We start from the raw sequence: 11,633 nt of genomic DNA, 5'->3' as shown, positions 1-11,633 counted from the left end.
AATCAGGGGGCTGGGGTGGGGCATGTGGGCCTTTGCGGGGGGGTGGTAGCCCCATGCGGGGGCCATTTGGCCCCCGTTGGGGGGCCGTACCCCTTGTGAGAGGGCCAAACCCCCTGTTGGGGGTCTAAACCCCTGTTGGGGGGCCAAAGCCTTTGTGTGGGGGACCAACCCCTTGTGTGGGGACCATCTCCCTGTGGGAGGGCAGTAAAATATGTATTCATGAATTCATGAAACCTGTATTTAGAGTTCACTTTATTATTATGATAAGAGACTTGCTTTAACACTGTAGGTATATCAGTAAAACGTTGTCCAACTGATCTCTGTCTGTCTGTCTGTCTCTTTATAGTGGTCTTTTGTTTTATCAGGGACCCTTGTGAGAGGGCCAAACCCCCTGTTGGGGGTCTAAACCCCTGTTGGGGGGCCAAAGCCTTTGTGTGGGGGACCAACCCCTTGTGTGGGGACCATCTCCCTGTGGGAGGGCAGTAAAATATGTATTCATGAATTCATGAAACCTGTATTTAGAGTTCACTTTATTATTATGATAAGAGACTTGCTTTAACACTGTAGGTATATCAGTAAAACGTTGTCCAACTGATCTCTGTCTGTCTGTCTGTCTCTTTATAGTGGTCTTTTGTTTTATCAGGGACTTTTCAGATTTCCAATAGGGAACACCAGAATTCCTGCTAGGGAGGCCAGTGGCAGGGCCCCGCCTGTTCAGAGCTGGCACCTTGGACCCATTTGGAGGTGGTTGACCTCCTGGCCAAATGGGGCCAGGAGGACATGCTTTGACAGTTCAAAGCAGGCCACCACACCCGAAACATCTTCCTGGTGATGGCTGACCAGATGGCCGGGCAGGGGGCACAAATGGCAGTAGTGCCACACAAAGGCCAACCCTGCAACCGCAGTCCACTGGCAGCTGGCCCAGAGGGGCAGATGCCTCTACTGGCTCTACAGTCCCCATCCGAGTCTGGCAGGTGCGCAGCAGGTCACAGCCAGGCAGCAGCCCCCACTGCCAGACTGCTGCAGTGGGTAAAGGGTGCAGGGACTCTCAGGGCTGCTTCAGCAGTCCAGCTGGCACAATGGGTAGTGTTCCCAGGTACCAGTTGGCTGGGCCCCAGAAGCTCCTGAGAGAGAGTAGCCCTGAGCTACTTGCCAGGGCAGCTTTTTATACTGCTGAGGCCAGGACAGGGCAGCTTTTTAAACTGCTGGGGACAGCACAGGTGCTGGCCCCAGGCTCTAGCTCCCCCTGGCTGAATATCCGGGAGGAGCCAGGCAGGGTTATTTTGCCCCAAGTGGCACAATTTGCTCCACAACAGAGTGCATGTCCGAGCACGTGCGCTGAGGCAAAAAGCCCCGGCTCAAATTTGCGCCACTTCTATTTGAGCTGCTGCAAGCGCACGTGTGGACGTGCCCTCAGAGTGCTGGCCTGGTATTGCAGTACCTCCAGGCCCAGCGCTTGTAGATGGATTCTGTTACTGAGCACATGCTGCTTTTGGCATCAGTTTAATGATAGACAGTGTAAGACAAGAGCTTTTTCCCCCATAGTGATTGTGGGGAAGAAGAAACCTTGTCTTGTATTCAAGTAAATATGGTAATCATAGATAACCTTTATACTTCTATTGTTTTGTTTTTTGTTTATTTGGTTTTTTTAACTCTGCATTTAGGGTTGTAGCAGAAAAGGTGAAGGAAGTGCTATATACCCGACCTCGGAAGTATATCCATTGCTCCAGCCAAGAACCTGCAGAACCTGGTTACATCAACATTTTAGAACTGGCAGAATCTGTGTGTCGCTATGACTTGGATGATATGGATATCTTTTGGCTTCAAGAACTAAATGAGGAGCTTACAGAAATGGGTAATTAAAAAAAAAATGAATCATTTAAAAAGTACTTTGCTATGCATTTGAGTTGGATTCTGTTTGGTTGTTTTGAGGAACTGAGGATATGAATAGAAGAAAACAGGAAAGAGTAAATCTAGGAGAGCACTGGAACCCACTGTTAGGGGAAAATGTTGACAGCAATAGACTTACTAGATTAATTAAAAATATTCTACTATTTGTACCAAAACAAACTTTTTCCCATCCTTCTTGGTTTAGTTTTGAGAAAACAAGGAAAAGTCCAGGCAGGAAGAACCAATTTTTAATATCCTAGAAAGAAGTGGGGGAGGGAAGGTTCTCTCTGAAATATGCATTTTTTTTCCCCACAAAATAAAGCTTTTGAGGAAAGTGCAGTTACTTCCTAAAGGAGCTTTCTAAATAGAAACCTATGATTCAAACACCCAGGATGGTGCAGTGTTCTGATACTAGTGTAGCAAATCCTTTAAAAAAATATTTCTGTTTATAGTGAATTAATTCTGATGGGACAAAATATCTGTGTGTGTGTAGTTTAAACAGAGACTTGGTAGAAGAGAACAATATACCTGGACAATCCAGAATCGTTCGCTCCTTCTTATGGCATATTCATCTGCTAATATATTAAAAAAATAAACTTCATGGCTATTATGCTGATCACTCTGGGTTGTATTGGTTTGGGATGTATTTGTATGATTTTTAAACCATTTGTATCAAGATATCTGAGCTTTCCTTTACAGAAAATGACTTGAGAGTAGAGGCTTTTTTTTCAAAAGCACATTGCAACAATTATCTTTCATGTGGCAGTGTATTTTAAGGGGTGGTCTTCAAGAGCAATGACCATACCTCACCATTTTTATTCTAAAATGTGGTTGGTTTGTAATTATAGTTTTGAAATTAGACTGCAAACTTTATCAAACCAAATCAAAATAGCAGAGAAAAGGGTAAAGGAATTCTTAATATCAATTTTTACATAACGATAGAAGAGTAGGTTCTGTTCTGTCATTCAGTTGCTAGAGGTATAATTTTTTTCTTGCATGTATTCCCTTATCTTAACTTTATTGCTACATGGTCATAGGCATTCTAATTCCCCTTCTCCACTGCTTTAGGATGTGGGCACCTGGATGAGAACACAATGGAGAAGACAATAGAAGTCCTAGAACGGCACTGTCATGAGAATATGAACCATGCTATTGAAACTGAAGAAGGGCTGGGCATAGAATATGATGAAGATGTGATCTGTGATGTGTGCCGGTCCCCTGACAGTGAAGATGGGAATGATATGGTGTTTTGTGACAAATGTAACATCTGTGTCCATCAGGTTTGTGTTAGCTGCAGAGATGTTGAAACTACCCTGTGTTCATTTATTTTGTTATAGTTCTGCATTCATTTAGCTTTAAATAGCAGTTAGGAGCATTTTGAAGATCTTCTAGATATGAAGACTGTCTGAGTGCTGAGCTGGACTTCTGTGCTATTGCCACTACAATAGATTGTACTGTCTAGCACAGTGAATATTAGAGACCTGTGGTTTTGAGCACAGCAGCAATACATGCTGGTCTAATCCCAGCTCTACCAAGGATCCCCTCCATGGCCTTATGCATAATTCTTTTGCTGTTTTTTAAAAAAGCAACACTTTGAAGGTAGATAGGGCTGTGTAGACACTGAAATGAGACTTAAAATCTTGATCAGCCAGTTCACAGATTCTCAACCAGGGTGGTGCAAGAACTTGCCAGATGTGCTATGATGCTGGCTTTGCTGCTCTGAGGAAAAACTGCCCCATGTGCTTAGGTTTTTAGGAAATGTATTGGAGTTGAACTAGGAAGAGCTATAGCAGAAAGGTGTGCTTGCTTGCATTACATGATGCACCCAAGTGCACCTTTCTGCTCAGCTCTTCCCAGGTCATCTCTGACGTGCTTCGTGCCCTGAGGCATTCAGGGCAGTTTCTCCCTATGGTGGTGGCAGCCTGGAGATAGATGCCACTGCCACCAGGTAGAACTGTGCCATGTGTCTCAGCTTTCAGGAGGCACATAGGGCCCAAACTGGGAGGAGCTGTAGGAGAAGCAGTGTGCTTATGTTCGTAATCCATTGCAGGTAGGTGTCTTTCTGCTGCAACTCTTCCTAGTTTTGGTTCCAACGTGCCTTCTGAAAGCCGAAGTTTGTGGTGAAATTTCACTCCATGGTGGGGTGATGGCCACAGTGATGGCACTGCCTTTGGCTTCTCCTACCCTCTCAGTGTTCCCCAGATGAAGCCCAGTGCCTCATCCCTCCTGACTGGGTGTTCCTGAGCTCTACCCCTTGGGATTTCAGGGATGGAGTTCAGGGGGGATTGTCCTAGGGAAGAATTTAACACTGGTTCCTGATTCCCTCTAGTGACCTGGAGCTATTTGTGGGGAGTCCACTGCTGCACTGGGAGGCATTGTGCGCTGGGCCAGGCAGAGCTAGGCAGATCATTTTCTGCCAGCAGCCTGAAGGGTTGAATATTGTATAATCAATTAATAACACTTTAATTAATAGCATAATTATTATATTTGTTTAATATATACAAATATATTAGGTTTTTTTTAAATGGGGTATTGCTAAATTCCTGAAAAACTTTGAAGTGGTGCCTAGAGTATAAAAATGTTGAGAGCCACTGAGCTAGTTAATTGGGACAAAACTTCCAAACCTACCTGCCTGAGTATGGGTTTGAGAATTGCCTAAATCTAGGTTCCTAAATAAGTTTTCTGAAAATCAGTCCTCCTAGCTTTCTGGAGCAAGCTTACTCTAAGCTAAGAATATTCCTTATGTTTATGGCATTGCAAGCATTATTTTAAATACAGCAACCAGATTAGTTCAGGGGGAAATTGCACAGGTCTGGCCTTGCTAATGGACTGACCTTGGGTTGTAAAGTATCCTGCCTTGAAAAACATTACATTCTTCTTTTTCAAAATTACACCAAGGTTGTTCTTAATATTTTGTGATAAAGTTAACTGAACATTCAGGGAACTTGGTGTAGGCCCCTAAGTAGTCATTCTCTATGCTGAATCACTTTCTGTGCTTTCTTGATTTGCAAGAGCAGCATACAGTGATCACAATAAAATTACCTTCCCAATTGTTATGATTCCCCTCCACGCAGCATAAATTCTGATGGGAGATTAAAATAGACTTCGGCACGTTCTGAATACTGTATCCCTTCAGATAAACCACAGAAAAGAAAGTGTGACATTGAGACAGTTTAGTTTCTCTCTCTCTCTCCCTCTCTCTCTCTCTCTCTTTCTCTGTCTCCCTCCCTCCCATTTTCTCTCTCTCCCTCTCTTGCTCTCTCTCTCATTTATTTACGATTTCTTTTAAATATGAAACTTTAGCCACCTTTTTGAAAACAGTGTGTTTTTTCTTAGTCTAGGCTTCCTGGAATAAGAAATGAAGCCATTATTAACTAACTAAAATCAAAGGAGCAAAGGAGTTTGAAATTGGACTTAAGCTTCTAAAAGTATGTTGTAAACTGGGTAACATGCGTCTTTTGCATTGTAGTTTAATAGTAGTGGACGTAAAAAAATTAGCTGTGAACATAACACATCATGTGTTAAACAGTCTGTTTATAGCATCTGGCAAAGTAGGCTGTTGCCTACGAAAGCTCATAGCTCTCTCACTAGTTAGTCCCTGAGGTGCTACACTGCCTTACATTCTGCTTCACATACTTTTAATAAAAAAAGCTGACTTGCTAAGTCATTAGACCACAGCTCCCTCCAGTGGGTTTTCAAAAGAATGCTATTATTTTTTTTCCTTTTAGCTCTTCTGTTAAAATTGATGTACAGTAGTTCCATATCAGTTTGACATTTAGTTCAAGAATTGTGACATAAACTTAGAAAAGCCATTTTTTCTCCCTTATTTTGCTCCTCCTTTTTTAAAAATAAATATTTCACCTATCCTTATACTTACTTTTAATACTAAGGTCTTGTGACTCAGAAAGCCAGGTCAGCAGGTTAAAATATTCCATTATGGGAATCCCAGCTTTATGCAGTATACTGAGTTCCTGGGGGCACTGAAAACCTTAGGTCTCATCTCCCAAGTGCTAACCAACATGCATAGGAGAAAAATCCACCAAATTGAGTACTGTTGGGAACCTTAGTCTAGACAGGCTGCAGGCTTGAAGCACTCACTGTCCTCTAATGCTGCTTAAAGCATCTCTAATACCATCTTGAGTTTAAAACCCTGTCTGCCTCTAATGGTCCACCTAGAGTAGGGCTCTTGGTATTGGTAATACTAATGAAGCAGAACTGTTAGAAATCATGGAATACTTTTGAAAAAGCTTGTTTTTCACTGGAAATTATTTCAATATTGAATCAAATCTTTTTAACAATTGAAAGTTTTTGATTTATTCGTTTTAAGACAGGTTCATGTATATACCTAGATAATCTCAGTTGTATTTCTTAATTATCAGCTTGAACAAGAAAAATAACATGCTGTTTAAAAGTTTGCTTATTTCATAAGTTCTTCAAACTTGGCAATGCATGCGCATTTCCAAATTGGAATAATAAGTCCAAGATCTGGGAATCTGAAAATTTAAAGAGCATATCTTGTGTTTTGGATGGTTTACCTAATTTTCTTTTAAAGTGAATGCTTGTTATTACCAGAGTACAACAAAAGTTATTTCCGTTGTTAAGAAACATCCAACACAGCTATCTGTATTGTATCTGGTTGTATTAAGATGGCAGCATGCATTTTTTTAGAACTATCTTGAGCAAAATATCTGCAGCAAAGACATGAAGGAAAAATGCGCCATCCATGCCCTTCAAAACCTTAACCAGAATCGTGTCAAATTATAACTTTATTAATAGCAGGGAATTGGTGATTTTTAATTTAGTGTTACATTTCTAAGCTATAATTCTAGAAAGTCAATAAATGCAGAAATTAGGGAACTTATAGTACTGTGTTTTATGTTTTGTGCATATATGTTTAGTAAGTAAATATAATAGTACATATTTTAAGAAGAAAAAAGCATTAAAAAGTTGTAGGAAGCAGCTTTTGTCACCTGACTACTTTAACTATAGTATTACATGGAGATTTTTCAAGAGCACAAAGGAGAGTTGGGTGCCCATCTTCTGTCAATTTTTAATGACAGTTGGGAGTCAAAGTTGCTTTTTTTGCATTTTGAAGCCATTCTATGGCATTAAAATTAGCAATTACATTTACATGCAAAAATGTTTGTATATTGAAACTGGTACACTCCAGGGTCTACGTTTTTGATAAGGTCTGTACTGATTTACATCAGAGTGCAGGGAAAAAGTGTGTTGGCAGTTTGTAGTGTGTAACTTTTTTAAAATAATCATTATCCCCAAATTTATTTTATCTCAAGGCATGTTATGGAATCTTAAAGGTTCCAGAAGGAAGCTGGCTGTGTCGTACTTGTGTTCTGGGAATACACCCTCAATGTCTCTTGTGTCCAAAGAGAGGAGGTGCCATGAAAGCTACCAGGACAGGGACTAAGTGGGCACATGTGAGTTGTGCCCTCTGGATTCCGGAGGTAAAGCTCAACTTACAGTTTCTTTTCTGTCATTGTCCTTACCTTCTTTTCTGCCATATTTTACTGATTAGTGCAACTTGACTTGGTTATAGTTCTGCTGGGATTTGTATGATTTGAAGAGTCCAACTTTGGATGTTTTTTCTTAGAGGAACATACTGGTGATTAATTAAACTGTCCTTTCCACTTATTGTAATAAGATCTTTCCAGACATATTGATTCTGGCATTGGATTGGCTTACAAGGGGAGTTTACTGATACAAGCTTTTGGTACGACCTGTGCCAATACAACTACAGTTCTTGAATAGCTATTTCAATTTCCTTCCCTCTTGTTTACTTGATAAAATGGTTGGTGAATCCTCTATCAAATGTCTGGTTTCAGTGATAGCAGCTGCTCTGAGCTATGCTCTCTGTCTTTAACAGCTGCTGCGATCCTTCCCTGATTTCATTGTGTTGAATGTTTATGTGGAGGTGGTTGGCTCTGAAATGAGTACATCCCTGTAATAAAAGCAGCATATGTAAAGTGTGGGTTTTTTTCTGAGCACTCTGGTTAGAAGTTTTCCATCTATTTTTAGTGTAGTATTTTGAGATGTCCTGCATTTTAGAGTGTTTTGAAAGAGCTAAGTCACTGATGCAGTAGTTTTTCTCCTTAGAGTGTAAGAATGTCTCAGTACTTTTTGAGTCTAATGTGGTCTCAGTTATGGGTTGTATTTGTTTCCTAAACATGCAGAGTGTGCATAGCTTTTGAACTAGTGTGTCCCTTGCTTTGTGCTAAGTTCTGCAGGTAGCTGAGCTGGTTATTGGGTCAGCATTAAAATTACTTAATGTCCTTGACGGTCCCTCCATTTTTTTTCCGACTTCAGAGCAGTTGGTGCCCCAGCTAGTCCTTCCTCTCTATTGTGGGACTTAGTCTAAACATTGGAAGGTTTGGCATTTTTCCCAAAACAGGCTGACTTGCAGCTTGTCTGTATAATTTCCAGCTGTGGTTCAAGATAGCTGTCCTCTTAACTCTGTTCCCTCACACACTTGTTTGAGGTTTTTTGTTGTTGTGGCTCATGCACCTGTAGCTGTTGGGGAGAGAGCTAAGCCCAAAAAAGCCAGACCCAAAAGGAAGGGGCTGTCTCTTCTTCCCTTTCCTCTGATTATTACATTTCTCATTGGTAGCTCAGCAGGTTTTGTGTGTGGGATGGCTTGCCTTGCAGGGTCTTCATGGGGGAGGTTGCCCTGGCTGCTCTGCTTTAGCAGGAAAGAAAGCAGACTTAGGGAAGAGTTGGCTCCTGGCCCAGCAGCCGCCTTTTTCTCTCCCTCTTCCCCCCCCATCGTGAGAAGTGAAGCCAGAAGGGCAGCATTCCAGGGCTGAGTCCTAATCGTCTGTACCAACAAGCTAGCTGGTGGCTGGGTTGTGGAGACAGCAGAAAGGCTTCCAGCACCTGTATGTATAGAAAATGACTGTTGGGTCCAACCACCATCCTTTTGCTGCCACTTCTGTAGCAATTGCCGTCCAGCCTTTCTCATCTCACACTGAGACCTCCAGGAAAAGCACAGGCCCACATGGGTCTACCTAGTAGAAAGAAGCAGTATTTGGAAAGCCTTTTCTTGAGCCCCAGCCCAACATCTTCCTGGAGAGGGCCATCGTTTTTTGTTTTATTGGAAGACCGTTCCAGACCCCCACTTCTCTGGTTTGAAGCTCTTCTTATTTTCAGCCTAAACTTTCAGGCAAGAGTGTATTGAGCATTGTGGAACTGCACTTAGGTCAGACTTCACATACCCTTGTAAGATGTGATGAGATTCTTGCTACAGCTGGAAGTGGAGGGTGGGGGACATGTCTTCAAGTGTTACTGCCAGCTGCTGCTGCTGTTGTGGGGTGCCTTACACAGGATATTGGATTGTCATTCCTGTTTGCTACAAGTACTAACCATAGTCAAGGCTATTGTTTGAAGGTTATGCCCTGCCATCATCATCTGCTATCAGAAGGTAGGGTGGAGAGGGACTTCAGCCCAGATGCAGAATACTTGGCAAGTAGTGATGGTCTCTTTGACCCATGATTTAATTCTTGCTTTCTTTCCCTTTTCTATCTCCCTCTCCATTATGTAAGGTCAGAAGGTTCCTCACTGTGCACCCATGGGTGGGGATTGCCATCTTTAAGCTGGAAAATAACCATCATATACTAAAAAAATCAAACATCTGCTATAACTTATTTAAATATTATTAAAAATATATATTTTTCCTGATTTACTAGAGCGTCCCTTCCCTCACCCCATGTACAAATCTAGAGGTGCACATGCCCCCCATGCCTCCCCCGGGGTTGTACACAGTAACAAGGAGCTGCCCCCACCCCCATCATGCTACTTGGACTAGCCACCTGAGATTCTGTTCCAGTCCTGGCTCCAGGGATGCATTTACTGCCCTAGCTGGGCAGCTCCTGCCTCTGCTGCTGCCCCAATCCCTCCCTCACTATGGGGGTCTTGATCTGCGCGCCCCCTCCCCTCCCCCCCTCCCATGCCCCTTGCTTCCCCCACACCCCTTTCTACCCACAGACTTACTGACAGGGTGCTGCTCTCCAAGCTGCCCTGCTGCATTCCTGTAAATTGGCTATTGGATTGGTAGCAGCCGATATGCCTGGTTAATAATCGGTTATCGGTGTCAGCCAAGAAAATCTGTATCGGTGAACCTCTACTTATCTTTTCAGGTATAGTCTTATTTTACCATCATCAGAAAAATTCTTAAGCTTTTCAAGTGGGTAAGAGCCAATATCTTTACCATTTGAGCTTTTATGTGCTCCCAGGACTTTTCAAGGAATACAGTAGCAATAATATGGGTTTTTAACTTATTTATTCCTAAAAAAATTTTCTGATAAAGCTTCCGTATGCAGAGTGGGGAACCAAATTTGCTGTGCAGTTTTTGGAGTGTCTAGGACTTGGTACAACCACAGGCATAAGGTTAAGGGAATGGATTTAGACATAGTCCTAATCCAGAATGGATGCTGTCCACTATGAGTGTGCATCTTAGAAAAATATTAACAGAAGATGAAGAGAAAGTAGTGTAACTTAAAAATAAACAAAAAAAATATATTGTTGCTTATTGGGAATTCTAATTCAGAGTTCTGGTACCTCTTCAGTAATTCTGGGCATCCCTAATGCATTTTCCTCATTTTATACATTGTCAAGTATCTAGCACCAGTTGTCTGTTCTCTCTGCTCACAACTGCTGAATGCAAGGAATTTTTAATGCATCTTTTTGATTCAGTTTAAAGAATAGTTACTAGAAAAAGAGAAAACAGCCTTCATCAACAGCTAGACTTGCTGAGATGTCAGGACACCGCTTCTTCCAGGCATTGTTTAGTAATAGCTGTCAGTGTGTCTGATGGGATTTTCACAAGGAAGAACCTGATCAACTGTTCCCTGGGAGAGGTTCATTCTTTGGGTGCATGGTTTACATGATAGAAGTCACATGAGCAGAGCGGCTCTTTTATATACAGAAATAATTTCCTGACTGTAAATCAAGTTGTAGAGCTGGTGATCAATCTTTTTGTATCTTTAAATATAAATAGTATCTTAGCGCTTTTTCCATGGTTGTTCTTCCATAAAACAATACGAAAGATAGGAACAAGAGTAGTTCTAATACTACCAATGCCTTGCTGACTATATGGGTGATAGTAATGTGGTTTGGTTAACTTAATATAATGGATCTTTGGTTGTCTCTGTTTCAGGGAAGAGGTCAGATACTGCAGAGCCAGTCAGGCTTAAAATAAGCCCATTGAGATGTGTACAGAAGGACACAGCAAACCACTGGCAGGTGTCATTAAATGACTCATCCATCTGAGCTAGTAGCAATAGTGAAGTCTGCTCTAATCAGAAGAAGGTTTTTTATTTGAAGTTAAGACCCTTTTCTTTTAAGACTCAATATTGCACTTTGAAATCAGACAGGAAGTCCTCATAACTGTCATGCCATTCATTTCCTAAGTAAATTCAAGGAAATATTCTTCCTTTGTTAAGGCATCAGAGTCTGGTCTTCAAAAGTAGGGTAAAGAAGTCCTGTTTTTTTGTATTTGATCTGCTAGGCAGCCACCTGGCCATCAATGTTTAAGATGATACATTTTCCATTTTGGTCATTGTAGTAGGGTGTCCCTTTATTAGGCTGACCCAGGAGCCAACTTCCTCATAAATGTTAGGCAACATGTGGGTCCTGTTTCCAGTCACATGCCAAAAGGTTTATCACCTCGTCAAACAAAGCAATTGATAGCATTAACAAATGTATAAATAACAAACAAAAGTAAAACTTCTGTT

At 41.6% G+C, this 11,633-nt stretch overlaps 1 protein-coding gene across 3 annotated transcripts in view; it reads left to right on the top strand.

Annotated features, from left to right (window-relative positions):
- JADE3 (jade family PHD finger 3) overlaps positions 1-11,633 on the top strand; it is a 98,276-nt gene that overhangs the window by 74,815 nt on the left and 11,828 nt on the right. For all 3 annotated transcript variants that reach the window (XM_006017047.3, XM_014527375.2, XM_006017048.3), the window contains 3 exons: positions 1,665-1,855; positions 2,959-3,170; positions 7,185-7,352. In XM_006017047.3, coding sequence (XP_006017109.1) covers positions 1,665-1,855; positions 2,959-3,170; positions 7,185-7,352 — 571 coding nt within the window. The remainder of the gene's footprint in view (positions 1-1,664; positions 1,856-2,958; positions 3,171-7,184; positions 7,353-11,633) is intronic.

The sequence above is a fragment of the Alligator sinensis genome, unplaced genomic scaffold, assembly GCF_000455745.1.
Source record: "Alligator sinensis unplaced genomic scaffold, ASM45574v1 scaffold144_2, whole genome shotgun sequence".
In the NCBI taxonomy this organism is placed as follows: domain Eukaryota; kingdom Metazoa; phylum Chordata; order Crocodylia; family Alligatoridae; genus Alligator; species Alligator sinensis.
The sequence above is the reverse complement of the archived record's forward strand: the minus strand, read 5'-3'. Positions and strand labels throughout refer to the sequence as shown.